The sequence below is a fragment of the Rhamphochromis longiceps genome, linkage group LG18 (assembly GCF_057381845.1).
Source record: "Rhamphochromis longiceps isolate RC_006_pf linkage group LG18, R_longiceps_female_GT1.1, whole genome shotgun sequence".
NCBI classification, from domain to species: domain Eukaryota; kingdom Metazoa; phylum Chordata; class Actinopteri; order Cichliformes; family Cichlidae; genus Rhamphochromis; species Rhamphochromis longiceps.
This window is the reverse complement of record NC_140574.1, coordinates 22,158,296-22,186,272: the sequence shown is the minus strand read 5'-3', so window position 1 is coordinate 22,186,272 and position 27,977 is coordinate 22,158,296. Positions and strand designations below refer to the sequence as shown.

At 41.5% G+C, this 27,977-nt stretch overlaps 4 protein-coding genes across 7 annotated transcripts in view; 3 read left to right on the top strand and 1 right to left on the bottom strand.

Annotated features, from left to right (window-relative positions):
• Nucleotides 1-12,299, top strand: part of LOC146648239 (neurocan core protein-like) — a 57,185-nt gene extending 44,886 nt beyond the window's left edge. For all 4 annotated transcript variants that reach the window (XM_085388616.1, XM_085388618.1, XM_085388614.1 and 1 more), the window contains exons 14-20: nucleotides 3,842-3,955; nucleotides 6,531-6,582; nucleotides 7,653-7,759; nucleotides 8,130-8,212; nucleotides 8,433-8,577; nucleotides 9,553-9,735; nucleotides 11,115-12,299. In XM_085388616.1, the coding sequence (XP_085244742.1) occupies nucleotides 3,842-3,955; nucleotides 6,531-6,582; nucleotides 7,653-7,759; nucleotides 8,130-8,212; nucleotides 8,433-8,577; nucleotides 9,553-9,735; nucleotides 11,115-11,233 (803 nt within the window). In that variant the 3' untranslated portion in view covers nucleotides 11,234-12,299. The remainder of the gene's footprint in view (nucleotides 1-3,841; nucleotides 3,956-6,530; nucleotides 6,583-7,652; nucleotides 7,760-8,129; nucleotides 8,213-8,432; nucleotides 8,578-9,552; nucleotides 9,736-11,114) is intronic.
• Nucleotides 12,300-14,456: 2,157 nt separating this feature from the next.
• Nucleotides 14,457-18,376, bottom strand: LOC146648238 (transmembrane 6 superfamily member 2-like). Its single transcript, XM_085388768.1, has 10 exons — nucleotides 18,093-18,376; nucleotides 17,345-17,448; nucleotides 17,157-17,254; nucleotides 16,955-17,058; nucleotides 16,799-16,881; nucleotides 16,591-16,715; nucleotides 15,523-15,624; nucleotides 15,339-15,431; nucleotides 15,128-15,247; nucleotides 14,457-15,018 (listed from the first exon to the last, which is right to left on the bottom strand). Exons 1-10 carry the CDS (start codon nucleotides 18,182-18,184, stop codon nucleotides 14,809-14,811), a joined length of 1,131 nt encoding a protein of 376 aa, XP_085244894.1. The 5' UTR covers nucleotides 18,185-18,376; the 3' UTR covers nucleotides 14,457-14,808.
• Nucleotides 18,377-23,512: 5,136 nt separating this feature from the next.
• Nucleotides 23,513-24,241, top strand: LOC146648237 (uncharacterized). Its single transcript, XM_085388728.1, has 2 exons — nucleotides 23,513-23,896; nucleotides 24,006-24,241. The coding sequence occupies exons 1-2, from the start codon at nucleotides 23,704-23,706 to the stop codon at nucleotides 24,239-24,241; spliced, it is 429 nt and encodes a 142-aa protein (XP_085244854.1). The 5' UTR covers nucleotides 23,513-23,703.
• Nucleotides 24,242-26,759: 2,518 nt separating this feature from the next.
• Nucleotides 26,760-27,977, top strand: part of LOC146648235 (myomegalin) — a 56,722-nt gene continuing 55,504 nt past the window's right edge. Inside the window, exon 1 of the mRNA XM_085389843.1 lies at nucleotides 26,760-27,072. Within this exon, the coding sequence (XP_085245969.1) occupies nucleotides 27,023-27,072 (50 nt within the window). The 5' untranslated portion in view covers nucleotides 26,760-27,022. The remainder of the gene's footprint in view (nucleotides 27,073-27,977) is intronic.

Genomic DNA, 27,977 nt, shown 5'->3' with positions numbered 1-27,977 from the left:
CAACAAATGAATGATTTGTTTCCCACCCGAATGGCTTCATGTGCCTTAAACTTGATTGATGAATCTTTTCATTGAATAGATTTCTGTGCTGCTGATGGACAGAAACGAAAAGCAGAGCAAAGCTAATCTACTTTGCAGAGGTATAAATAGAGTTGAAAGCTGTTGTTCTCTGTTATTTGTGACTTTGCAGTCAGTGATGCTACAGATAGAAAGAACAAGGTCAGAAGGCTGCCATGTTTTACAAAACCTACTGACGGTGACGCGAATAAAACTATAAGACAGAGAAGGTGTCGGTTTCACCATTTATTTCTCAGCATGTAATTCAGTCCCTGACTTTGAGCTACTTATTATTTCAGCTTAAAAGATGAGATCTGAATTGAGCCTGCCGAGCTGTTGTGTTGTGGTCGACCAATCTAAATATAGATTGTATTGATACCAGCGCTGGTATTGGATACTGGATATAGAATACTAGTGCAATACGCTCGATACTTTGTTTCTCTCCTCTAAGTGCAGTATGTAGCCCACTGAATTATGTTAAATAAAAGCTCTTTTTGGAAAAGAAAAAGTATACCACAAACGTACTGAATGAAAAATGTCTGACTGTCACGTCTATTTTATTTATAGCCTAGAGCACATTAAAAACAACAGATGTTGACCCAAAGTCCTTTAGAGACAGACACATTTACATCCCAGGTCTAAAAAAAAACCAGTTCACATGAAAATCTCAAAGTTGTGCTTTGTTGTGTGTATTGTCTAATTATTGTGGAAAGTAAAAATGAGTTAGCGGTCATTAAAATCTGTTCAGATTTTCCACGATTCATCTCATAAATCATGACACACAGCTCTCCCCTACATAAACTCCATCTACAGGTTAAAAGGATCACTACTGGTATTAACAATACTGGCCCTGTATTTACATGGTATCGGATCAGCACCACTGGTGGTATCAGGAAATCAGATTGTGTTTTGATACAAAAACACACATCTGCGTAGATTCAACTATGGATTGCATGTGTCTTCATAGAAAAACAATATTTAAAACTGCTAATATGAACCCCAAATACAAATGTGTCCAACACACCATTGCTAACGATCAGATTTTCACAATAAAATGATGTGTTGGATTTTTTTTGTAGCATTTTCAAAGTGTTGCAGCATACCCAGTACTGTGCCAAGTGCATAGGTTGTCCATGGGTTTTAGAGTATGCAAGCAAAGGAGATAACACCAGCAAAAAATATACCACAATGCAATGCATTCATGACACACATAACAGCCACTGCCAGGTGGTGTTCAAGTCAGCTGAGGCTCATAACTCTGCAATTTAGGTGTTAAGGTGTTTAAATACAGCTTTCTGGCATATTTTCTTTTTAATTTGTTACTCTGTTCTCTCAAAATGAGGTCAGGTTACCATAGAAACACTCTCTAACCGTTTATAGGTGTATACTCATGCACTAAATATCTGAAGCTGCTGTTCCCTTGCTGCATCATGTGCGTGCAGGAAAGTCTAAAACAAAGCCGAAGTCACGTTCTCTGTTAATGTCTCTGTTAGTGTCAGCGTCACAGTATCATTACACCGGAATATAAGGTGTTTCCTGAAAAATGTATGTATATGAAACGTTTTCAGGAACTGTATTAATGCTGTGAATACTGATAACGTCCCAACATACTGTACACATTAACTTGACTGACTCCCTAACATGGTAATATTTCAGAAGAAGTGCTTACAAGCCTCATTCTGTCTCTGCACGTCCCAAAGCAGACACCAGGAGCACTTTTGCTTCGGGACTGTGACCCTTTGAAACCGAGATATAAATCTGCCTTGAGGGTCCAGATTTGTTACTTAACACATGCTCTGCTTATTAAACAGCAAGTCAATCAAGGAAGCGAGTCAACAAAACAAACCGCACACACACAATTGCATGCACAGTAGCACCCTGTTCTTACTAAGTTTTGTGCGTTCAGTCACGTAAAAATGGATGGATGGACAGGCAGACAATCAAACTGACAGCCAGCAGCCGATGCGTGGGCATGATGCAAGGCTTTGTTGTGGATTTGCAGAATTTGCAGTATTATGTCTCTGAGGAGCAGCATCCCCTCTGCATAATGGATGAGCGGGACAATCGGATCAGACTTTTTATATTGAACAACAAAGAGCTGCACTGATTTTAATGGGGGAATGAGAGAGTTAGTGGTGCGTGTTGAACTGTGTGTGGTTAGCAATGCTCCCACTGATCCCGAGGTCATTCAAAGTCAGGCTACATAACGAGACCGGGGGGTTCGCATGCATTTGTTATATTTAGGAACAGGTGCCTGTGATTTTGATGATTTGAATCATGTAAGACTGAGTTCAACATTCAGTACATCATTTAATTTGAGTTCCAATTAAAAAAAAAAAAAGTCAGTTTGGTGCCACAGAAGCCAAATCCTGCACATCGTGCCTTTAAGGTAGTTTTTTCTTCTGAATACAACATGTGAATTTTGAGAAACTTTAGGAATTTGTGCTCTCTTGAGTTGATATTTGATTTTAGGGACAAACAACATTGTTTGGTTGATTAAAAGTTTCCACACAGACTAGTGGGAACTCTTCCAAGAAAACACATTAGCATAAATCTCTTGATATCAGTCATTAAATCCATCCTCAAAAAACAGCCTAATTTTGTTTCATTCTTCTTAAAAGAGCTGCACGTTTTTATAAACAGATAAACGACCTTAAACTGAAGTCATAAAAGGAAAAAAAAAAGGCCCAGAAACAATCTCACAGTGCATCCTGAAACACACACAACCGCAGGTTAGCCCAGATTAAAAATTAATCCTTTTGCAACATCACACTCAGGCTGAAGTGTGAAAGTCTCGCATGAGGCTAAAGGTCATTCTGGGCTGATCTGTCACTCAGATTTAGCTCTTCACAGCCACTGGCCTTTTCACTGCTTTTCACTGGAACTAAGCAGTCATTAAGCTGAGAGGAAATACTTTGAAATTCTGTTGAACTTGAAAGTCGCCTTCTTTCTACACTCTTGCTGTGAGTTTTAATAGATTTCTGCAGTCCGGGGGTGCATCTGTTATTCTGTGTCAAAAAAAACCCCACACTGGTGAAGGAAGATTACATGCCCTCCATTTATAATGATAAAGAGATATTTTATTGATCTCTGTAGAGAAACGTTCTTTTTGTCTGATTTTTTTTTAAAAAAACAGAGAGGTTAGAGAGCATAAGCAGCTGCAGAGAGCTGGAAGGGTTTCTGTTGTTGCTTAAGGCCTCTTAAGGTTGGGGGCAGGATCTGCTAAAACAAGAGCTTGAACCTAGATCTTTTGGTCAGACTCTGCTTTTCTGCTGGGCTATCCATCAAATTTACGCCTGTTCTTTAACTGCATTCAAAGAAAAGCATTCCACTGTGTAGCCTACTACTTCTCGCTCGTGCAGTTGTTTGTAAATGGAGACAATGCGGAGAGAGAAAAGAAGAGAATAGACACATGAAGTCAACCTTGGATTCGGTAAATGCATAAAAAGAATGTAATAACACTAGAAAGGCTTTTAGAGTGCCTTCCTCTGTGAGAGAATGAGGATAAATAAGGAATGTAAGAGGAGATTAGACTGTCTGTATTCTCCTCACACCGCGTCTGAATTATGATAATGTACTCAGCAACATGGACACATTTCAGTGTTTAAAGCAGGACTAATAACCAGCTCATCTTGTGTCAGAGCTTGAGTGGCAGCAGACGCCCACACTGTTTTATTTTTTTTTGTTCTGAACAGCATCACTTCAGCTGAATATGTCCTATTAATTTGAACCCTAATGAGATCTGCAACCCATCTGTTCTCACTGCTTTTTCCCTTCACCGCAGACGTTGACGACTGCCAGTCCGAGCCTTGTGCAAATGGAGGCACTTGCATCGACAAGATTGATTCCTTCCTCTGCCTTTGCCTGCCCAGCTACGGAGGAGACATGTGTGAGAAAGGTGAGAGGCTGGTGCACGCACACACAAACACATACATGATTAAATAACAGATTACTCCGAGCTGTGTGAAAGGAATTATTTTGCAGTCTGTGTTTGAAACTGGCCTTTTCACCGTTGTGACGCTTGCTCTGAAAGGTTTGTTGCTAACTGTGCTGGTGGAAATAATCCTGATCAGTGTGCAGCATCTGTTACTGCCGTGTGTCATACCACAATATCACAAGGGTGCGTCGCCTTGCAGATATCAGACAATGTATCTGAGTGTCACAGGGCTGCAGCGTGACAGATACTGACTGAATTTGGCCATGCACGTAAATCCACAGACTATTTTCAAAGCGTCAGTTAATATTTCCACCATTTTTCGTCAGCACCACACATCCACACTTCCACAGGTTTGTGTAGCAGGTGATAAGAATCAAAAAACATCTTCTACTGTGTGTGACGTGAAACTAATGTTGATTTATCATTTATGACTAGTAATTGTCATAAATGCAGTAACTGTTTTATGTATGTTTGCATAAATGCAACATTTAAAATGGGAAACTGGCATTTTTGAGCTCTCTTGGTGGATATCATCTGTGCCTTACTACACATGATATTCAATTCAATTCAATTTTATTTATATAGTGCCAAATCACAACAACAGTCGCCTCATGGCACTTTATATTGTAAGGTAGACCCTACAATATTACAGTGGAAGTGATTTTGCACAAGACAACTGAGTGGATAACTGTCTTGCAATATTTTTGCAGAAATATTTAGATGCTTTACACTGAAATTAGCAATACAACTGTGTAAAATATGCACAAGTTACAAGCATCACTCAAAACTCTTCTTCACGTAAAGTACAAATGTATTAGCATCAAAATATGTCTAAAGCAAAAGTCCTTCTATTACACATTATAAAATCATATAGAGTATATTATTCATAATTATGAATACATTAATAATAATCTGGGGATAGGAATACCACTTCCTGATGCTTTAATAGTTACACCTTGCCATGTTATGTTAAAAAGAAACCCAAACAGTTCCTGATGATTTGAGCTAACAACCAGTGTTATCCAGCTGGAAGAAGTCGTTAAAAAACAGGTACACTGTGGTCATAAAGGGATGAGCACACCCAGCAACAATACTCAGGTTGGCTGTAGTGTTTAAATGATACTCAGTTGGTAACAAGGAGCCCAAAGTGTGCCAAGAAAATATCTCCCGCTCCATTTAAACCATCATCCAGCAGCCTGAACTGTTGATCCAAGGCAGGATGGATCCATGCTTTCATGCTGTTTATGCCATTCTCTGTAAACTGTAAAGTTGTTGTGTGTGACATCAGCAGTTTCTCAAATACTCAGACCTGCACCAACACCCATGCCAAATCAGCTTTCATCCACATTCTGAGGCTCAGTTTAAACTTCAGCAGGTTGTGTTGAGCACGACTACATGCTTAAATGTATTGAGTTGTTGCCATGAGACATGAGACATGCCAGCCTTAACAAGCAGATGAAGATGTGTAGCTACTAAAGTACTTTTGTAGATAATAGCCCGTTTTTAATGACCCCAGGAAGAGTTGTTGTTACCACAGAAAAAAAGATTGCTGATCTGGATGCACTTATTTATAAAACACCTTTGAAGCATAAGTTCAAAGTGCTTGAAAAAATTAATGTGGGAACAAAAAAGATAAAGGAGACTGAGAAGATGATATATAGTATAAAAGTAAAAAGAATAAAGTGGACAGCTGACAAAATGTTTTTCAATTCTTAAATAAAAAGTCAAAGGAAATGGAACAGCTTGTTCAGTCCAGAGGTTCTCCTTGTTTCCAAAATTTGTGTTGCAGACTTGTGCAGGGTGACAGATACTGGGTGAATCTCCTGTGAACACACACACACACACACACACACACACACACACACACACACACACACACACACACACACACACACACACGCGCGATTTTCTAAGCTTCAGTTAATATTTTCATGAGCATGTGCATCATGAAACATCGGGAAAAAATCTTAGTGTTTGTGTGGTACATGGCGCTAATCACCCACATACAACTCTCTCTCACACACACACACACACACACACACACACACACACACACACACACACACACACACACACACACACACACACACACACACATCGCTGATTCATCTCTGCACTGGTCTTGGACACCTCCAGCTACAGATCCGTCTCCTTGTGCGTGCGCGTGTGTGTGTGTGTGTGTGTGTTTTTGCCTGTGTTTGTGTGTGAATGTCGTGCACTAGTTGTAATGAGGATTAATGAATTTCTAACCTTTGCGGTTATAAATGATTCTACGGGCCTTGGTGTTAATAATGAATACCAATAGTGCAGAGAAAGAACCACGTGTGCTGAGAATGGAAAAGAAGCCTGTGTATAATTACAGTTCATGTATTTTACTTCTGAAGATGCGCGAGTCATATGTTTTAGTCTTTATTTGCTAAATGGAAGGAAAAAAACAAAATTCTGCTTCCTTATATAGACTATAGCATCTCACGTAGCGTGCTGTATTTGACTATGTTTAAAGAAGAAACAATTTAACTTCCCTTCCTCTTTACAGATGTTGAAGGTTGTGAGCACGGCTGGAGGAAGTTCCACGGCCACTGCTACAGGTAAGAATCATGGAAAACGGAACCAGCTTACTTTACTGCTCTGTGCCAGTTTACTCAGGAAAGACTGAGAAAATTAGCAGAGAGAAGTTGTAGGAATGACTGGATCCTGACAGAGTCTCGATGCTGCTGGTGATGGACCAGAGTGAGATGCCCTAGATAACATGGATGAGCTGGAGGGGAGATTCAAATTAATTTGTATCAAATGATAACAATAGTTGCCTCAATGTGCTTTATATTGTAAGATAATAGAAAGAAAACCCAAAAATCAGATGACCACCTGTAAGCAAGCACTTGGTGAAAGTGGGGAGGAAAAACTCCCTTATAACAGGAAGAAACTGCTGGCAGAAGCAGGCTCAGGGAGGGGCAGCCATTTTTAGCCAAGTCATACTTTAACCATACATTAATATAATACTTTATTCTCGACATCCATGACCAGGTTAGAATCACCAGTTAACCTGCATGTCTTTGGACTTTGGGATAATCCAGAGAATGTGGAGGACACAGCTGGAAAAGAGAACATGCAAACTTCTATTAGCATTAAAAACAGAAGCCTTCTTGGCGACAGTGCTCCACTCCACAGCGCTGGTTGCACATTTTGAGCATCCTCAAAGTTTCATATAATGAGGTTAGAGCCCGATGAGTCAAAAGGACAGGTTTTGGTCGCCTTCTGAAACTTTTCTCCACTCTTGGCTGTTAATGGTGTCGCTGAGAGCTGATAACCTTAATATGTTGATCTCAGGCATGCAGCAAAACTTCTTTCTGGGAGTGACAGCTAAAACAACTCTAAAACAACTTGTTTCAGGTAAAAGGATTGTTATTTTGAACTGTGAATTATGCAACGCTACTCTGGCAGAAACTATTGTGCTGGAAATGAGCACAATAGGTAGGCAGATTAACTTGGAGCGCATGGATCATTAGCGAGGAAATCTCCTCCAACGTGCTTTTGACGGAGTTAAAGTAGAGACTGAACACGGAAGATCAGATGTCTCGTTTTAAAGTTGAACATCATTTAAATCTTTTGGGAAGCATAACATGTGAATCAAATCTGCTTTCACCGTGTCATCCCACAGGTACTTCACCCACAGACACACCTGGGAGGATGCAGAGAAAGACTGCAGAGAGCACAGCGCCCACCTCAGTAGTGTCGTCTCTGCTGCCGAGCAGGAGTTCATCAACGGTATGTCTGACGGGTGATTTTGATTTATTCAGTCATAATCTTTTGAAAGAAAAAGAAGGAGACAATCAAGACAAATGGCACAAATTAAACCCAACACTCTTAGGAAAAAAATATTAAAGCAGAACAAAGTATTAATATCATACATCACAAACAAGGGGCGTGAAATCGAAGCTTGAGGGATAAAAACAATAAAAGGTAGAGTGTGAAAAAAAAAACAAGAAGAGAAAGCAGCAAGTCACAAAAAACATGATTCACAAATTCGATTATACGGAAAAGAGGGAGAAGGTGGCGGTGTGATGCTATCAGATACACAAATAAAGATCTTACAGAAGCAGTTAAATGAAAGGAAGCCATGTACTGTTTGTTCCAGGTCTCGGTCACGACAACGCCTGGATCGGTCTGAACGATCGCACAGTGGAAGAGGACTTTCAGTGGACCGACACCAACGACTTGGTCAGTGATCGCTTTTTACACTTCCTGTTTTCAGACTGTGAAAAGTCATCATAATAAACCAGCTCAATAGGAAACACACGTTTAAAGCTCACAAAATCACATTTGTGTAAAAATACCATTTTTTTTTCTTTTCACTTAAAAATATGACAAGAATCCCAGCCTGACTACAATTACAGATGAACTCAAATGCAGGTGAAATCTGGTGTTTGCTGCCGTGCAGGTTTACGAGAACTGGAGGGAGAGCCAGCCCGATAACTTCTTTGCAGGTGGCGAGGACTGCGTGGTGACCATTGCCCATGAGGACGGCAAGTGGAACGACGTGCCCTGCAACTACAACCTGCCCTACATCTGCAAGAAAGGCACAGGTACTGTAACAATGCTCAGCTCGCTAACAAAACTGAAAAAGGTCTTTTCAGATTATCGGACAGGGAAGGACGCTCCCTATCAAGGATCTCCTGTCTTTACATGATTGGGTTTTCTGTGTACTTACCAGCTGGCCACCAGTTCTCATGCAGAAAATCAGTAGTTGGCTACACTTCACAAGTTGCTTTTTTGCTCTATAAAAGGTCATCGCTGCAGACGCTCCAAAAATTGACAAAATGCACAAGTGAAGGCTGAGATTCAGGCTAAAACCTGTATTGATTTTTGAGAGGAATATCAATCTAAATCTTCCTCTCATTGGCAGATCTTTTTCCCCTGGCCCCACTTACACTTGTTCAGGCAGAAGAACTGAAACTGCAGTTATTGTCCTGTTCTCAAACGCCATGTGAAATTCCTACAAGCTGTTTTTTGTCAGCTTTTCTTGATACTTACTGTACCCAAGCCTTTCCTCTGGGATTCAGTCAACCTAAATGTGAAAGCAATGAGATCACATAGATTTGGGGGGAAAAAAAGAAAGAAGACATGGAAGACCATCAAGAGGCCTTAGAAAAGGACGGGGAAGGATAAAGGAGGACAGGGGGAGAGGGATTAAGTCATTTGAGAGTGTTTGCTTGTCTGGCTGTGGTCTCATGGCTCTGTGGTTTGGCTGTAGTCCCTGTCTACTGCAGAGACTAGCCCCTTAAAACAGCTCTTTCTGTCAGCAGATACAGCAACAAGGCTGCCATCTAGAGGCAGCGCACTCCTGCAAATGACGACCTTCACGAGTTATTGTTGTGCATATTGTGCGATGCTTTCATTTACTATACATTAGCACATACATAAAAAAATATGCGATGACTGCTCTAATGGGTATTTATTAGTGTGTCTGTTCTAATTAATGTCAAATAAACTCTGGATGTCTCTTCAGGAATTCAGCCTTTTTTGTATGAGTGATATGAGGCTTCTCTGTTTGTTTGTAGTGTTATGCGGGACCCCGCCTGCGGTGGAGAATGCCCATTTGATAGGTCGGAGGAGATCACATTATGATATCCATTCAGTGGTGCGCTACCAGTGCTCTGAAGGCTTCTACCAGCGCCACATCCCCACCGCACGCTGCCGGGCCGATGGGAGCTGGGAGCGACCAAGGATCATCTGCACAAAGTGTGAGTGGTCGCTTTAAACTGAAAGCATCATGTATGAGGAGAAAAAAATTTTTTCCCCACATACAGGCTGAGTAGAAGTTGAGATGTGAAACTCCTTTTTACTTTTTTATTATACCATAACATTGCAGCATTGTAGTGACTTTGGAGCTCTATAATAGTGACTGTGCCACCAATACAAGTTTTTTATTGATTATTTTCATGCCTTGCTCCTCACTTACAAATTCAGACGGTTCTGCCAGGTTGTTGTTTTATTGAGTCACTTTTGTCATTAGTTTCTGAACTGGTTGGGCAAATTTCTTGAATCAATTTTGTAATTCAGATTGATTTATATGCATATATGCACACAAATGAGTTTAACACATTGAAAACCTTTAATGCAGGTGTCAGACACATTAGTGTAACTACAAAGGCAAGCCCATTTGATGGTGAGCAAAACGCAGTGGTTAGATTCACAGTGGACACCTTATCAAAACTTTTACCATATACATCAGTATATCAAAGTAATGAAACATCTTCTCACACACGTCTGTTTGGTCACAGTTTCTTGTTGAATGCATATCTCTGTATGTCTTGACTGTCCTCTGCACTTTTACGTTTTCCTATATCGCATCATTTTTCTCCCGCTTCACATCCTTACTCCCCTCCCAGCGGTACGCTTCCGTCCTTATTCGTGTCTGAGCAGAGTGCTCCATGCTCACAAATCATGTCTGTGGCACTCTATAAACGCTATAAATGTGTGTGACAATACTCATAATGCCTGTGATCGTATTTTGGCAAGTAGAGCCCGTAAATGATGACTTCATTCATAGTTGTGAGACAGAGACAGAAGATTCATTGTTAAAGTCTGAAAAGAAATGTTCTCTTTCTGTTGTGCACAAGGACACTAAGTCAAAGCAACTGTAAAGATCTTGGATGTAAATATGACCTCACAGACGCGCGCACACGCACACACACACACACACACACACACACACACACACACACACACACACACACACACACACACACATAACAACGCAGTAAAATATGATTCTGTTAAGTATCATTTATTAACTCTTTCCCATCTTAACAAAGGTGACTCACTAATAAATAATGTATCAGCTCATATTAGGCTTTTGTGTAGCATTGAAGAGTCCGCTGATTAGCAATGGGAACCTTCAGCAAGGAAATATATTTTGAGTATTTGAGTATTTATGGTTCAACTACACACTTAAGCTTCTTTCAGAGCAGATCGTTTAAGAGTAAGAAAATAAATGCAGCGATTTAGCCAGTGAATATGGGATTTTTGTGTACAGTGCAGTAATTGTGCACAGTGACAAGTGTGTTGTTCATCTACTGCAGCTCATATACAACGTGTCACCATTTCCTCCCCTCTGCAGCTCGACGACTGCACCGGTACCGACGCCATCACCGCAACCAGCGCCACGACCGCCACGGCCACAGGAGACACGGAGGAGAGGGACACAAGGCCAGAGAGGACGCACACAGCTACTACTGAACCAAATAATACAACATCCACAATGCCTAGGTGCTAACCATGGCCCATAAGAAAAGACAGTAGATCACAGCAATTTCCATTTGCCCTTCCTGCTTCTAACCACTAACCGTGCTCTCTGCTTAGCTTTACTCCCCCAGTGAATAAGATTATCCCCATAATCTAACCTCCATGCTTTTTGATGCTTCTTTTTATTTTCTCTCTGCTTTCTTTAACCGAGGTCCATGCGAACACTGACTTTAGCACCGCCCTAACATCCGCCCTCCCAAACAGTAACTCCTCCACTCGTCTGCAAACTATAACCTTCTCTTGGTCTGTCAGCCTGACAGCAGTGTGTGAACGTATGCATGTAAGACAGAAACTTAGAGGAGTGCCAAGTCACTTTTTTGGAAAGGTTTGCTTGTTCTACATGAAAAAAGTAACTCATTTTAGTATTCTGTTTACAAAGCACAGATGTAATTGATGCAAGATAGTCCTGGTATCCCAGCTTTTTGTACGTGTACTGTAGCTGTTACTTTTCCATAGAGCACCTGAATAGCTGGTCTCTTTTATTCGACTGACGTGCTTTTTTTCTAATATCTGTTTGTGTAATGTTACTATTTATTATGAATCATTTGCTAGTGAACATGCTTGTTTTCTTACTTATCCTTTAGAAAGCTGACGTAACACCATTTTTCTATACCAATATGTAAGTCCAACAATCAGTCGATAACAAAATTAATCATTTGATTGCCTCTAATCTCTGTACTGTAAATATTGTGACGTGTGTTATTGGCTCAAACCTGATCAATAGCTGGACCTTGTCCAATCCGATAGACTCCCCAATCCCCATAAGCACTCTCAGCTAATGTATACGTCCCATTGACATAGTTAGTGTGGGTGGGATTACAGAATAATTTGAGATAACCACTTGATTGTACCTAATTTGCACGGCCATATTTACACGATGTGTAGAATGTCACTCTTTTTTTGTCTCTTGTCTCTTTGATATTTGATCTGTTATCCACTTTTTTTGGTGTTATGACTTTTTGTCCTGCTGTTGTACTCCATTCTTAATAAAGCGAACAAAATGGACAAAAGTTCTGCTTTTCATTCATGCTATCAGCTGTTTTCACTTTCAAACGCAGCGTAGTTTTGCCACGAGGTCATGCTCGACCCAGAACCTGATCAGATCAGTTAATCTGAGTCGGGGTTTTTCCCCCTACTATTATCTCTCTATTTTGTTTTAGCTCCATAGTGTAGTGCGAGCTAAACCTCAGTTCCAGCTAGAGACAAAAATGCCCTGTGGGGTTAAACTAAGAAGAGCATCTGGTGTAAAACTTTGGAGCTACTCGCTGTGGTGACCCCTTGCGGCAAGGGATCATCTGACTGTAGCATCTGGATTTTGTCAATAAGAAGTTCTTAATGGTTATTTTAGGCAATAGATAAACTGAGGAGCAACATCAGGACTCAGTATAAGATGAATACAGATCATTTCAAGTGAATTATGGATGCTATTGAGTTGAAAATTATCATAGGTTTTTCACTTTAAAATACTTTAGTCTGGGTAAAGTTACAGAATCCTGCAAGCTGCTTTGCAACCCACCTTCACAACAGCTCCCTGTCATGCTACATCTGACTTAAAGTGCCTGTTCTCTTCTGTACAGTGCTTTTGTTGATGCTCTACTCACCTGAAGCAGCAAAATATCTTCTTTTGCAAAGGTGGACCTGATTAAAGTACACCTCCAGGAGCAATTTAGCTTTTGAAACACATACTATGAAGTGCCCAGCAGGAAGTTTTTGGCGCGAGGTTGATGCTAGCGGAGGTTTGGAGCTCTGCAGTTATTGATTCAGCAGAGCATGAAGACTTTTACATGGTATGTGCCTCAGGACTCAGCTTGTAAACTTTATATTGTTTGCCACTATATTTGGCTGATTTGCTGCGTTTCCCAAATATTTCTGCTTTGCAGTATCATCACTTACACTGGAATATCAGTTTCTTCCTATTACAGTACCAAGCTTTTTAAAAACGACCCACTGTTTCATTTACAGAGCCGGACGGTATGGCTGGTCATGACTCTACCCTAATGACTGAGAGTCAGTTGGTGGGTCCAACACTTTATACCATACTAAACTGTTTTTAATGGACACTCATGTTGCAATAAGATAAAGCCTACAGGGTTAGGGTTGCGTTTATTTGCACTGTGCTTTCTAAAGTGTGTAAGTGTGTTATAAAATACAAACTTAATCTGAGCCACAAATTGTGACAAAGACAAAAAAACAAAAAACAAACAAACTCAGTGATCAAACTTCTTGTACTGCATCTTACATTCAGCTGTGTCCTGCATATCCTATTGTATGTACACAAAAAAGGGAAATGTTCTATTTACAAAGTCAAATGACACTTTAGCAGCCAAAACATGGTTTTTTTTTTGCTTTTTGAGACGTTTCCTGCAGTAATCCTTATGGCCGCTGTGTCTGACAGCTCACCTAAATCCAGGGTTCACCTCTTATCAGTCTGATAACTTGAGCAGTGCAGTAGGGCACAATGACATCACCAGCTGGAGAAAACACTGACAGCTGCGGAGACGCGACTGCTGAACCCGTAAACCACTTGGTTCGGGAAGAAGTGCGTTTAAGTTTAGAAGCTCAGACGTGATATGAGAGTCATAAATATTCTCAATATTTAGCGAAGGAAAAGGTTAATGAGAATGTAATTTAATCAAACACTGACATGCACAGCTAGCAGCGAGAAATCTGTGTCCCATTTTTATAATACAAAAATAGCCACAGTTCAGCGCTCCAGTTCTCAAACTGTAGATAGAAAGAATGAGCGTGGTAATCATTTAAGTCGTTTATTAAGCAAAAACAAATTCCATGTGCTTCCTTTCCCCGTTTCACATGACTGTAAACTGAATATTTAACTTGAAAATGACAGTCTGGACTTGGAGTGGACTGGAATAGCGATTAGTATCTGTCTGATTTCTTTATAGGCTCCAGTCACATGAAGGCTAGACCACAACGTCGATCACCAGGTGGTTTTTTCTTCTCCAAGCTATCAGCTCGAGTGAGTCATCTCTCTTATCAGCAACTCTTAAGTTATTCAGCCTACAGAGGATTCAGCTGATATTCAACATTTAATATACTCACAGTTAGCGTGAGGGGTGCTAAAAATCACAGAAGGGTGAAAGTTGCAATATTCAAGATCAAAAAAATGAATCTTCAAATTTTGTAGCTTTGGTTTAGATTTCTGTATAGAAAAAAAAAAGGGACTGAATCATTCTCCGGTGCTGCTGCTGACCTGCATGGTTCAGGTTAGTTGAAGTTTTGTGACGATACAAACTGGGTGTCTGCATGAGTCACCTGAACGCTGTGCGATCTGATCACGGTCCTCACCTCCATCAACAGCCTCCTTATCAGGGTCCAGAAGTCCATACAGGAAGTGCTGGGTGAGGTGACTGATTTTGTTTTTTAACAGTTGAGTCAGAGAGAGCAATGTTTTTAGATTTCCTCTGGGTTTTAGGGATGAAAAATGTGTGCATTTAATTCAGTTCGTGCCCCAGTAAGCATTCCTCACCAGTCCGTGGCTTGCGTGTGGTCTAGTTTTCCTTTTTCTTGCTGTTGGATTGTCCCGCAGGAACAGGTTTCATAAAATAAGCAGGGTTTGTGTGGCAGCGCAGGGCCAGGAGCGCCGGTGCAGCAGCGAGCAGCGCATTGAGAGCGATAACAGGCAACCGTTTGTCTGCTGGGACTCGGTACGTGAAGGGAGTGCGGGAATGCAGAGATGCTCCGATATGGCACCACTGGGTCTGGAGGGAACAGCGAGTGAGGGGGAGGGAAGTCAACATGAAGCTTTCCATTTTTCCTTTTGTTTAAACGAATATTAATCACAGCACGAGATGAGAAAACTACAATTACCTGAGCCATGGCGCCGGCAACGAAGATGGTCCAGTCCAACATCCAGCTACATCCAGGTGTATTCAGACCGTAGATGAAGACCGTTAGCAATGGCAGTGCATAGAATAAGTACACGAGCATCTAAAGGAATTGTGCACCAAACAGTTAAACAATAAACTACATATTATATTAGAGTTAACTCAGTTTCTGAGTCTTCGGTCTCCAGACTCACCATAACCCTGGGAAAGCCAACGGGGTCTTTGAGGTACGGCTCATACTGATAGATGTAGGTGAAACAGGTGTCCAGAGAACAGTCCAGCACTACCTGCAGCACAACACGAAGAGAGTTAAGACTGGAGCGCGAACAGAAGCGCAAGTACCGACACGCAGAAAAGGTCTTGTGATGTTTCACTTACAAAGCCTCTAAACACGGAGAAGGCCATGGATCCCAGTAACAGCAGTGAGAGAAGCAGGTCAATGGGTCGAAACAGCAGACTTTTCTTCTGCTCTGCAGCGATCTGCTCGACACAGAAATGTTCACAGTTGATGTTGGTGCTGTTCATTTTACACCGTACAGGTTATTTTCACACGGGCATCGGAAAACTGAACGTGTCTGGAGATTACCCAGCGGAGCTGCCTGTGAGAAGACAAATGTCTAACACAGTCAAACTGGATATTAAAACAGCTCTCAAACTGCCTGCTCCCCAGTGGGAAGCCTGTGTGATGTCCCACTGAGCTCACGTGGGAATAAAGAATGTAACTGTGTGGAAAATTCACAGCAAGCAAGAGGGTGTTACGTACCCTCCAGCACCTCCTGAACCTAACAGAGTTTTTCCAAGTACTAAAAATGCATTTCAGGTGGAATAAATATTATTGTGGGTACAAGTTAAAAAGGCCAACTGTGAAGAAATGTCCCCAAATGAGTTTTCTGACACCATCTGGAGTTCATATGCAAAAACAACAATTTTCTTCTCCCAACTTACATACATACACACACTTTTTTAAAGTATAATTTAATGTCATTTGGATCCTGTTCTATTCAAATTTAAATCAGTCTAACTGTCACTTATGTAGCACCAAATCACAACAACACTCCGCTCAAGGTGCTTTATATTGTGAGGTAAAGATCCTAGAAACCCATGAACCATAACAGAGAGAAAACCCCAACAATCAGATGACATCACACGATCCACAAAGGTGCATATCAGGTTAACTGATGAGTCTCAGTTGGGTGTGACCATGAGTGGGAATAGTCTGTCTCTGTGCTAGCCCTGTGTCCCAGTGTACCCTGCCTTTTGCCCTATGACAGCTGAGTTAGTCTCCAACCTTGAGCATGACTCCTAATTAGAAAGGTGGCTACAGAATTTTAAAGTTTAATGCACTACAATATGCACAGATATGTAAGCTGTAACCAGATTCTGGCTAGACTACTCTCGGAGTATATGGTGTATAATGAACACATCCTAAAAGCGAGAACTTTTTACCTTATCTGCTGTGATGACTTGCATCTCTCTGGGTCTGCTAAAGAGCAGCGAGGCTGCCCAGAAAGGTGCCAAAAAGAAGGGGATATTCCTCCAAAACGCTGGTCGAATGTTGGACCCATACTTGCCTGAACAAATGAGAACTTCATCAATACACGTGGTCACAAACAACTGCGCCGATCTGACCAGACTGTGTTCATGCTGCTCTCACCAATGACCACTCCTGGGATGTGAACGATCTGATGAGCGATGGAGGAGCCTGCCCACAGCAGGCCCAGGCTACGATACGACTTCCTGCACGACAGAAAGTCAGAGGTCTCACTAAAGCACAGACATGAGAGACTGTGACGGCAGCGGCAAAACCTACCCAGAGAACATGCGGTGGATGATAACGAGGAAGAGGATGAAGTGAACGATGCCCTCCCAGTAAGACATCATCAATGCATAGGCAGTGGTTAGATGAGGCTCACCCTGAAGGGAAAGAAACATCCAAACTTTAACATTTAAACTTATGAAGTAAAAAAAACCCCCAAAACTGATCAGTCTTGGAGAGAAAAGCGAGAGGTTACCATTTTTATGTAGAAGCCCATGAAGCCAGAGATGAACCCATCCTGCTCTAAAGCATTGGTCAGACCCACCAGGCAGGTGAAGGAAAACTCTGCGAACACTGCAAACATACAGAGAAAGAAAGAGAAATAACAACCGTCCACCTGGACTTTACTCATTTATATGAAAGCATGTGTTAGTGTGACTGTACCATAGAACAAAGGGTCCACTTTGGCCTTGTGCCGCACAGTGAGGAAGAGGAGGAGAAGCACAGACCCCAGGATGACCGCTCCCATCCCCAAGATAACCAGAGGTCTGAGGACGAGTTCAGACACAACAAAGTTATTCTGGAGAACATTAACCAGTAAATCAGGATCGACGTAGATAATTAATTCTCTCTAAGCTGCTTTATTATAAAACGACAAGTCTTTGAATAAAACTTAAACTTCATTTTGTGCTTTATAAAAATTAACTCAAGATCAGTGACGATCGACGAGACTTTAAAATGATCTAATTTTGCGAAATATCGCAGCTTTCGCCACAAAAGGAGGACGTTTAGATAGAGGGTTCAAAAAGATTAACATTTCTGTTACTTGATTATTTTCAAAGCTTTCTCGGCTCTTTAATTGCCAGTTTCTCTTTGGTGAAATTCAAAAGCTCGGAGCAGTGTGGGGATGTAACACTGATTGATTAACGCTCATTATCGTGGGCGATATAGCCTTACACTCCGTTAATTTAGATTTAGGCCTACGTTTTAAGACTTTATAACGGATCTCTTAAGTTCACAGCATTAGATTTTCCAGCCTTGGTGAATCTTTTTTTTCTCCTCTGGGTAAACACGCCCTTTTCCCTTCAGGCTGTGGGCCGCTTCATAAGCCTATTAATATCGGCGGCTTTACCATGCCTCCACACAACAGGCCGAGATTAGATTGAAATGATCCGACTACACACACACTTACTCCTGAAGCGCTGGGATGTTGTTCATTGTGTATAAAACTCCAGGTGCCAGAAGAGAAAGGAGAAAAACGCTGATTTCCGTCGGTGGCCTCATTCTTGTAAACGTGTTGTTTGGTCTCTATGGTGAACCTTAAAAATGTTCCACATAAAAAAGAAATCTGTCCCTCCTAAGCACGTTTCAGAGCTGTGCACCGAGTCATGTTAAAGCAGCGCCCTCTGCGCTGCCGCTGAACGCAGGAGATGATTTAAAGCAGCGTCACGCTGCCTTTTGATCTGTGATGAAACCTTCAGCGCCAATAAGCCTGCAGCTGTCCTGCAGGTGTCAAAGTTCACCTCGGGCAGGAGGCACCTCTAATGAGAGAACATTTAAAGGGAGAGTAATGCAAAGTTCAGATAACGGACCGCTGAATCGCCCATCATGCGCAAATATCGCTCTTTTCCTTCACGTTTTTCATTAAATTCTCTGATCTGTCATTAAATGCGTCTTTTAAAACATTCACTCAGTCTTTGTACAGACTGCCACCTGGTGGAGGACGATTCCCCATGTCAGTGTTTCCTCCCCTTGAAGTCCTTTTAAGTTCAGTTTTCTGTCTTTTCGCTTTCTAATCATGCTGTTTGTAGATACCCTGCACCAGATGAGTCTGTACAATCCAGCTATTCAAGTCACGTGATGTCAGGGCAAGCGTGGTCTTTAGGGTCTGCTCGACCATGGGGCTCGTTTAAGGAGCCATCTGTGCTGTTTGGTGTAAGATTAACTCCTCCATCTGATGTCTCCAGTCTCGATTAGATTGTGGATTAGATTTGATATCTTACAGAGAACATAAAGTTCAGAACAAAGATTATGTCTTTTAGGTCAGGTCACTGTTTAAAACTCACAATCAGTGTGACATTTTTACATAGCTTCTGTTTCTTTGTAAAGCACTGCCTCATAAAGCTCATTGTGAAGAATGCCTACACCTGCGTTACACAACACCATCTCATGGATGAACAAGGGTGGGTAAAGCAGGTCTACATCCAGCGCACCCTTATCTTCTGTAACAAAGCTGCTGAAGAGGATTATGCTGCTGTTGCCTCAGAAACTTAGTCACCAGTGGAAAGAGAGCACAGAGAGGGGTGGGGAGTCCACGCAGAGAGTAGAAACAGACAGGCAGGCGATACTACTGCTACAACCCTTCACACACACACAGCACCAGCTTTTTCTTTCTTTCTTTCTTTCTTTTTTTTAGGCTGACACAGATTTTTTCTAAAACCTGCCACCATGTGGCACCCTTTGATTATCGGCATCATGACAGTGAACACCTCTCTAACCGTCTTCTACTGGGCCTTCATCCTGGGCGATGCTTACTACAAGTGGCTGATGGAGCCAGAAGACAAGCCCAAGAAGGTGGTCACCCCAGCTTGAGGGAGCCAGTATGGATCTACCTGAATGAGTGACTGGATGTTATTTGCTTAGGAATACTCTGCTCAGCTAGTAGTGCTTACAGTGAATTTCTGCTTCTTTTTTTATGTATTGATTTTTTTTTTTAACTGGAAAAGCCTTGGATTCCTGTTTTGAACTGAAAAAATAACCTAAAGCAATCTGCAAGTTGATGAGAAGAATCATTCTTACAGGTAAAGTGTCAATTTATCTTAATATTTATTTCGCATCATTTTATTGTGTTTTAGCTACATTTGTTGCTTGCAGTGTGAATCAACACACACACACACACTTCACACACCATCCGCAGGCAACAGGTCCTTCAGGTGACACTAAATGAACCGTTTAAGCTTTCTGCTGACTCGGTGAAAAGGTTTTGGTGGTGACAGTGGCATGAGTCAAGCAAATCCTGTTAGGATTACTAAACTACTAAACACCACCTCTAAACTGGCACAGTTGGTGTTACTTTCGTAACAGCTTCATCCTGAGACACATTCAGAAACCCTCGTCTCATCTCTCGTTTGCATCTCTCCTGAAAGCTTATTTTTCACTCTTCCTCCTTTTCCTTTTTCTCTCTATTTTATTTTATTTTTTACATCTCTCCACAACATGTCGCACGTCTTCTACTGGGGTATGCACCCAGTCTCTTGGTTCATTCTTTTCGCCAATATAGCCGTAACGGTCCTTGAATGGAAGTTTCTTGCCTCTCAGTTTTACAAACTTAACTGGAAAAAGGAAGAACAACAAGCCAATGCCTAAAATCCTGGTGGAAACCACATCCACATCCTGATGCTGCACTGAGAATATTTGTGAGGATAAAAATATCTCTCTCCATATATATATATATATATATATATATATATATATATATATATATATATATATATATATATATATATATATATATATATATATATATATATATCACCTGTTTACCTGCCCACATGTACAGAAAAAACAAGATTGTGTAGCTTTAGGCTTGTTATGAAAGGGCAGCCACTATGCAACGCTAACCTTATGCTGTGTTTTTGTGGTTATTTCCAGAGCTGCTTCTGTACAGTTCACCCCAGAATTCAAAAACAAAAAACCAGAGGAATCATCTCAACTCTTTGCTGCAGGCAAGTTCATTTTCTTTCCCTGTGACACTCCAATGCAGTGCTGTCTTCCATGTCATCTGTGCCATTTTCTCATCTTTTGTCATATGAATGGAGCTGCTCTCTGGCTCTTTATCATTTTTACAAGAGTCATTTATAAAGAAAAATACGTTAAGATGTGCACCTTTTCTACCTGCAATGATATCATGCTCTGTTAGGGAGCAAGAACTCATTCATGAAAGCATTGTTTCATGTTAGTGAATTATGTGACATGTCACAAGTGCCAAATTGTGTATAAGATCATTTGAAAGTATCTATAAAGTGATGCCAGTCTGGACCTGAGTGAAAGTGGGTTCACTGTAATATACATATCATATCTTTATGCAAGGGGGACCATAAGCCTCTTTGGCATATTACTGTCCACCTCTCCTCGCTCATATCTCTAATCCCCACAGATGGAAAGCTGATATTGCTCTATGACAGACTCAATCCTATTAACTCCGTCTGTCCTACATTCACTTCTCCTCTGTCTCGCTCTCCTGGACCGAAGACCCTCTGTGCAAAAGATGAGAATGAGGAATTCTGGGATTCAAGTCTAGACCAAAGATTAGAAGAATTGGCACATGGGTAGTATCAGGCTTTACTTGTCAGCTGAACTACATTTCTGTAGAGCCATTTTGTGACAGGGAGCTGTCACTGCTGAGAAACAGTACTCTCAGTTTCAAACCATCCGCACATTTCCACCTGTCACTCATCCTTCCGACACCCAGAAGATGTTGAAAATGTTCTAATGCTTAGTTTGTTTCCCTCCTCCGCCTCCTCTTCCTCCTCCTCCCTGGTGCACCTGTATCACCTGTTCTCCAAACATTCACAGTGCAGGAGTGAAGGAGCGCAGATCTGCAACAAGACAATAAATCTGTCATCACCCAAAGAAACAGCCCCGAAGCTTCAACGCTTTCTGTGAGCTGACAAAACCATAAAAAGAGTTTCAAAAACCGGCCAAGACAAAACATGAACCGGCAACCAAATGTGTCCCTGAACGCCTCAGGAGGAGCTCTGATTTCAAACTTCACACAGTCTGCGTTTGAGCTCCGGCAACTCCTCCAGCTGTCTAGAAGGAAGGAGGAGGAGGAGGTGTATTTTGTGGACTACATCCCCCCTGCGAGAGATGCTATAACTCTCCCACCCAATGTAGTCTATGTAATAGTTGGGGTGGTGGTGATCATAGTGGCCACCTACGCCATAGTGGGACACCTCATTGATGACCTGTTGCATGACCTGGCAGGTAACCCCAGGTGGACACATCCTGAACTGATGCCACCGTGTCCACTCTGGCATCTGTGTTTGTGGTGTCCTTTCTGTCCCTGAGCTCTCGTGAATCAACTTTTGATCTTTTCCTTGTTTTGACGACAGTTTCCTTCATGTTCACCCTCTGGTTTGTGGATAGGATAACCTTCCCAGTGGTGTCTGTTATTCTTTTAAGGTGAATGTCAACAGCTGATCAAATGGCTGCTAAAAAAAGCCATCTTAAGGGGGCGGTCAATGTTCAATTTGTGCAATTCCACAAAGTTCCTGCTTTGGCTATTTAATAACCCCCCAAAAGAAACAGCATCCTCTATGCTGCAGTTTGTCATGCATGACATGACAACTGAAGTGAATCTAAACCCGGTGCAATGCCCCTTTAAAAGATACACAGAGAAGACATAAAAATAAATCATTTTAATTCATTTCCAACATGTTTCCTCTTACAGACTGGATATTTGGCCCCAAACCAGTGGAGGATGATTCAGAGGGAGGGGATGCAGAAATAGAGGAAGAGAGGCGACTCAGCGTTTCCAGCAAGCTGTTGGAGAAAGATGAGATCAGAATGGAGGAAGAAAAAGAAGGCCAGCTGCCTGGTTTCCACCAGGGAGACGCAGGCCGCTGTCGTCCATCCACCCCTCCGCTGAGAAGCGCCATTGCTTCGTCATACCCTGGAGAAAAAAGGATTTCCACACATAGCGTGACCTTCGCCTGCCCCGTGGCCCCTTACATCACTTCCCTTTGAGTTTTTTCATCACAGCAGTTTTTATTACGTCTTAATCACAGTGCAGTGATCAGTGATGTCCTCGCTGTAGTGATGCAGAGGCTGAGGCACTCTTGTTTTATGCTGGTGTTATAGTTAGCGTGCAAAAAATGTACAAGAAAATGTTGTTAGTAAGCACGATCCATACTGTCAGTCTGTTTCTACTGCACCATGCTGAAATTCGCTGTCCAGCTGCTCGTGGTAAAAACTGTAAACAAATTAAGTTTCAAGTAAAAATATCAGTTATGTTAATAACTTAACTTTACATCTAAAAATGTTCATTGGAAACACACTGTGTCCAGTTCGTCCACAAGGCTAGACAGAAAGTGTTGTGAAATTGCAAAATCAAAAAGACTTGTCATGTTACATGTGCTTGTAATGTGTTTCTAAAGAAAACGTACATCACTTCTCCTGGTGTTGGACTAAGCTTCTCCCCAATAAACAACTCGATAATACACGCTCGTTCCTCCTGTCTTGTCTGCTTTCATTAATCCATCTTACCTTCTCCTAATACCTGATGACCTTGTTTATAAATGCAGAGGATTATTGCACTTGAGCATATTAAATACAGCTGAGTGATGTAAGATAGATAGATAGATAGATAGATAGATAGATAGATAGATAGATAGATAGATAGATAGATAGATAGATAGATAGATAGATAGATAGATAGATAGATAGATAGATTTCTACAGAGAGAAAAACAGGAATCTTGTTCACATGAGATACAGCTTTGCATTTATTTTAAATCTTACTTTAGCAGTCATTAGTCATAAAGCTGATCAGCTGTGAATTAGAGGATCTTCACAGCTTCCTTGATTCATGCAAAGAGTTTCATTCACGATTTCCTGAATTTTGAGTAATTTTGCTGTTGTTACAATGCTGACATTGGAGAATGTGATATTTCCTCCTGATCTCTTTGTATTTTGCACAGAACGTTCTGTGCGATTAAATCTTTGTGCCGGCTTCTTAATACAGCGATGACCCACAGATATTAACTGGACTCGCAGGCTGACAGCAGAGGCAGCCAGACTGCAATGGACAGCTTAAACGTTCGTCACAAAGAGGAAGATGGCACAGTGTTATTTGAGTCATATATCCCTCCTTCTCGGGATGCTATCCACCTGCCCACCTACGTCCTCTACTTGCTCATAGCCGTCTTCATCGTGTTTTCGGTTCTCTACGCCATCACGGGCCACCTCATCAAAGACCTCATCCATGACTGTGCAGGTTTGTTACTGTACCGCTAGCTTTTTAAAGACCAGAATAATCAAACCACAAGCTACTGGCAGCGCTTCTCTCTGACATCTGTCTCCTACCCTCTCTTTCTGTACTCAAGACTGGCTGTTTGGGGAGCAGCCTGCAGAAGTGGTGGTGAACTACTGTGAGGCCAAGGATAAGTTCATGGCAGACTGGTCCCCACAAACCAGCCCTGAAGTAGAGGCAATGGCCCGGGAAGAGGAGAACAAGGTGATTGACAGAGACTTTATGAAATCCCCTGCCATCTGGATCATCTCTACAGAACCACGAGGGGCAAAAACAGGACCCCGGGTGGTCTTTGGGAAAAGGACTTGAACCCATCAGAGACTTGCTGTCGTTACAGACCTTCTGTATGTGATGTGAATGTATAAATATCTAGATGGATGATGAAGGTAAAGAACCATTTCTGTGTGAGGCTCAAAATAGATTATTAGATTTAATTTCAATATTTTGCAAAATAAGATTAAAAAGTAAGATTAAAGATTTTAGTATAAGCCTTCGTGTGGATTTTTTTTAAAATATAAATGTTTTGTGGAACATGTGCATGTAGCACTGATCTATCATGTGGAGTAGTAAACAAGTATCTTGTGAAAATAGTTCTGAAAAGTCAAGCCATGAAAGTAATGGTACAATTACACTCTTCTCAATAATAATGATGATTTGTCTGTTAACAATAATTATCATTATTATTATTTTTAGGTAGCCTCAGTTGGTCTGCTGCTGAATTTATTTATTAATTATTTATGTTTGTGTTTATATTCAGCTTTTTCACGTTTGGATAAGGTGTAACTTCGTAACTACTGTATAGAAATGTACACCGCACAAAAAGGACAAGGCAGCTAATTTGGCAGCAGACATTTCTAAACAGAATATAATGCTGCACAGTAAACAGGACCACCCCACTTGCATTTGAGATGCAATGGTAAGCGAGAAAAGCACCTCCTGTGGTGAGATGCATGGCACTGCACGCTGAGACAGTGACGTGGTCTAATGTTATTCCAAACTCGCAGTTTCTCATTAAGTTTCTTCATTTAAATGTGAATGTAACTGCCTCTCTTTTTGTGTATAATGGCTGAAGGCTTCAGCGGTCCTATAAGGACATCTAGTGTCTGCTGTAGTCATTACAGCTGAATATTATTTCAAACTGGAAAACCTCTGGAAATAAGGTAACTCATTTAAAAAAAAGAGAGAGAGAGAAAATATGACAATGATCTTCAGAATCTTTGATTTCAACAATTAATATTTTATATCTTAAAAATGTGGTAGGTAGTTGCACTTTATTCTACATTTCTCCTTTACTTTCATGTATTTATTTATTTGAGAAAGCTCTAAACTCACTCCACACACTTTAGAGTTTTCAGACCTTTTCACAAACGTATTCTACATTTCATAGACTATTTAGTTTCTCATAAGTCTAAAGATCAGTCGTAGATTTCAATGCAAAATCAATCAGTAAATAAATAAATAAAAGCTTTTCCAGTTGTCTGTAAATTCTCTGCGTTCCTCTTTTATGAGACTCTCAGTTCCCTGCTATAGGGATCAATGATCAATTTGAAGCTTGGCTGCACTGCTGTAGGTCACAACCAGTTTTAATGTGTCAGCACACAAAGATCCACCGAGCACTAAAGAAGCCCAACCTCAGTCCAGGAGAGGGCGCTGTGGTAGAAACAGCCCTGTAAACTGCGTGCTGCCACGTGGAACTTGATGGCTGATAGAGGTGGGGTGTTCTTCTAAGTGACATGGGAAGAGGCTCCTGATGAGGCAGTAAACATTAACCATCTTTACTCTCATTTTTGTTCCCCTATCAGCTGAAATTAGAGAGCATATGTCCTTCAGCCTGGAGCTGTCTCCATCTCTTTCTGTCCTGATCATTTTTGAGAGCAAATTAGCTCCACATTAGTTCCGTGACTCCTAACAAGATTACCAAAGCTACATCCGCTCCTCACATCCACTCGCAAACAATGCCACAATCTCATTAACTCTGTCCCCCCCTAATCCCTTCACCCTTTCAGAGCGCCCCTCCACCACCATTCTCCTTAAACAGATAAAAGTGTGGCCAGTCTCTGCAGCTGTGTGGAACAAGTCTAAATTTGCTTTCTCACTCAGGTTGAACTAAAAAAAAACAAACAAAAACAAAACCCCAACAATCTTATAATAAGCCGTAAAAACAGAGCTATAATCAGTCCCAGCAGACTTGAAAGCATCCTGAAATCATTTTACTGAAAATAACTGAGTCACTGTGATGAGATTATTGGTTCTGGGATTAATATAATCTGAAGGTTACAGTATGGTTAGTCTATAATTTAGGATTCTGATCTGGAAATCATTTGAATCTCTAACATTTATTTCATGCGTTCCTGGAAAATACATTTGAGATGGAAAAGGCCTGCGCTATTAAATCTGATATATTACATCAGATAAGTGAGTGAAAGTAAACTCACTTCCAGCCCATCAGTAATAAGAAATCATATCCATCACTTGCTGTTCCAAAACGACTTCGCATCAGAACCAAAAAAGCTGTTTTATTGCTATTTATAATTTCAAATATCTACTGGTTTCACCATTGTTCTCCAGAGTTTATTATTCGTATGACTGCATGACAAAGAGCAGGACTATAGCATAATTAATATTTAACACAACTACTGAGCAACAGTTTTGCTTTGAAAACAGGGAAACCTGCAATTTCCAATTAAATCAGAAATGTAGGCTACACATTACTGCTAAAGAAGGCAACCCAACCCTGTGGTGTCTATATCTTTAAAAGAGTGGGTATATTCCTGCCCCCAGCTGCTCTCCTGGAGGGCTGAATCAACATTAGTGGCACTCTCTTGTGTGGGCTCGTAGCATCCTTTGCTTTTCATTTTCAGGGCGCGCATCCTCTCTCTCTCTCTCACACACACACACACACACACACACACACACGCACACACACCCCCTCCAAACCTGAGCGGTGCGCGATGCCTCGGCCGCTGCGGATAGCGTGCTCCTGTGTGGATGTGGCTCATGTACTCCAAACAAAAATGAGTGATGTACGGCTGATTTGAACGCAGCGATGCTTTCCGGCATGGATGCCCGTTAAATGACGGAATAGCCTTTATGGAGTGGAGCTCATCGTCGCCGGAGCAAGTCTGGGGAGAGTCAGAGAGGTGAGGTGGCTGATTGTGTGCGGGGGGACACCGCAGCGGAAGACGGATGCTTATTTGGCATTTTTAACAAAAACACGACTCCGGCGATACAAACCGCGGTTTCAATCAGAGCACTGACTGCTGCTACAGTCAGGCCATTTCAGTTATTTTCTCTCACTTGATGTGCACCCATCATCCATCCTGGATAAAAGGCCGTTTTTCTCTCCTCACAGGGCTACTCACACACAGTAGCCGCGGATCGGAGAATAAAGCTATCGGGGGTGATGCAAATGTCTCTCTGTGATTGCGCATGTGTGCATTTATCCTTACACAGCTACATTTGTAAAAGGGTTTCTGATGGAAGATGCCATTAAAGACGCGGTGTTTCTGACCTACTTTGCAGGAATAAACATAAACTGCATGCACCAACTAGGCTGCTTAAAGGGCTCATCGGTGCAGGTGGGCAGTAGGGCCTTGGAGGCGCTCAATGCAGCTGTCCTAGAAGTGATAACTAAGGCTGAATTCCTTCATGTACGCCCACCAAGTGCTTAAGAGATGAAAGCTTGACTTTCATTAATAAGGGATGGTTTTTGATAACCACTCATCACATAGCTCAAATTCTCCATGGTGACCACACCATCTGACCTATATCTGCATTAAGGGAACAGTTGTGTAAGACAGTTGTGATTTGGATGCGCTGTTTACCAAAATACTACAGCATGTATACCATTTGTCCACCTGGCGAACTTTTAAAACCCTTTGGCATGCATACAGCTGCCTTTACATTTACTGACCCAGCAGCTGTCAGGGGCATTCCCCATGAAGTGGGGGAGCACTGATGGGGAAGTAGCAGTTGGCCTAATGTTGGGCATATTTGTCTGTATACTGTTTGGGTGTTGACCCAGACTGTCTGCATCTTACTGCCG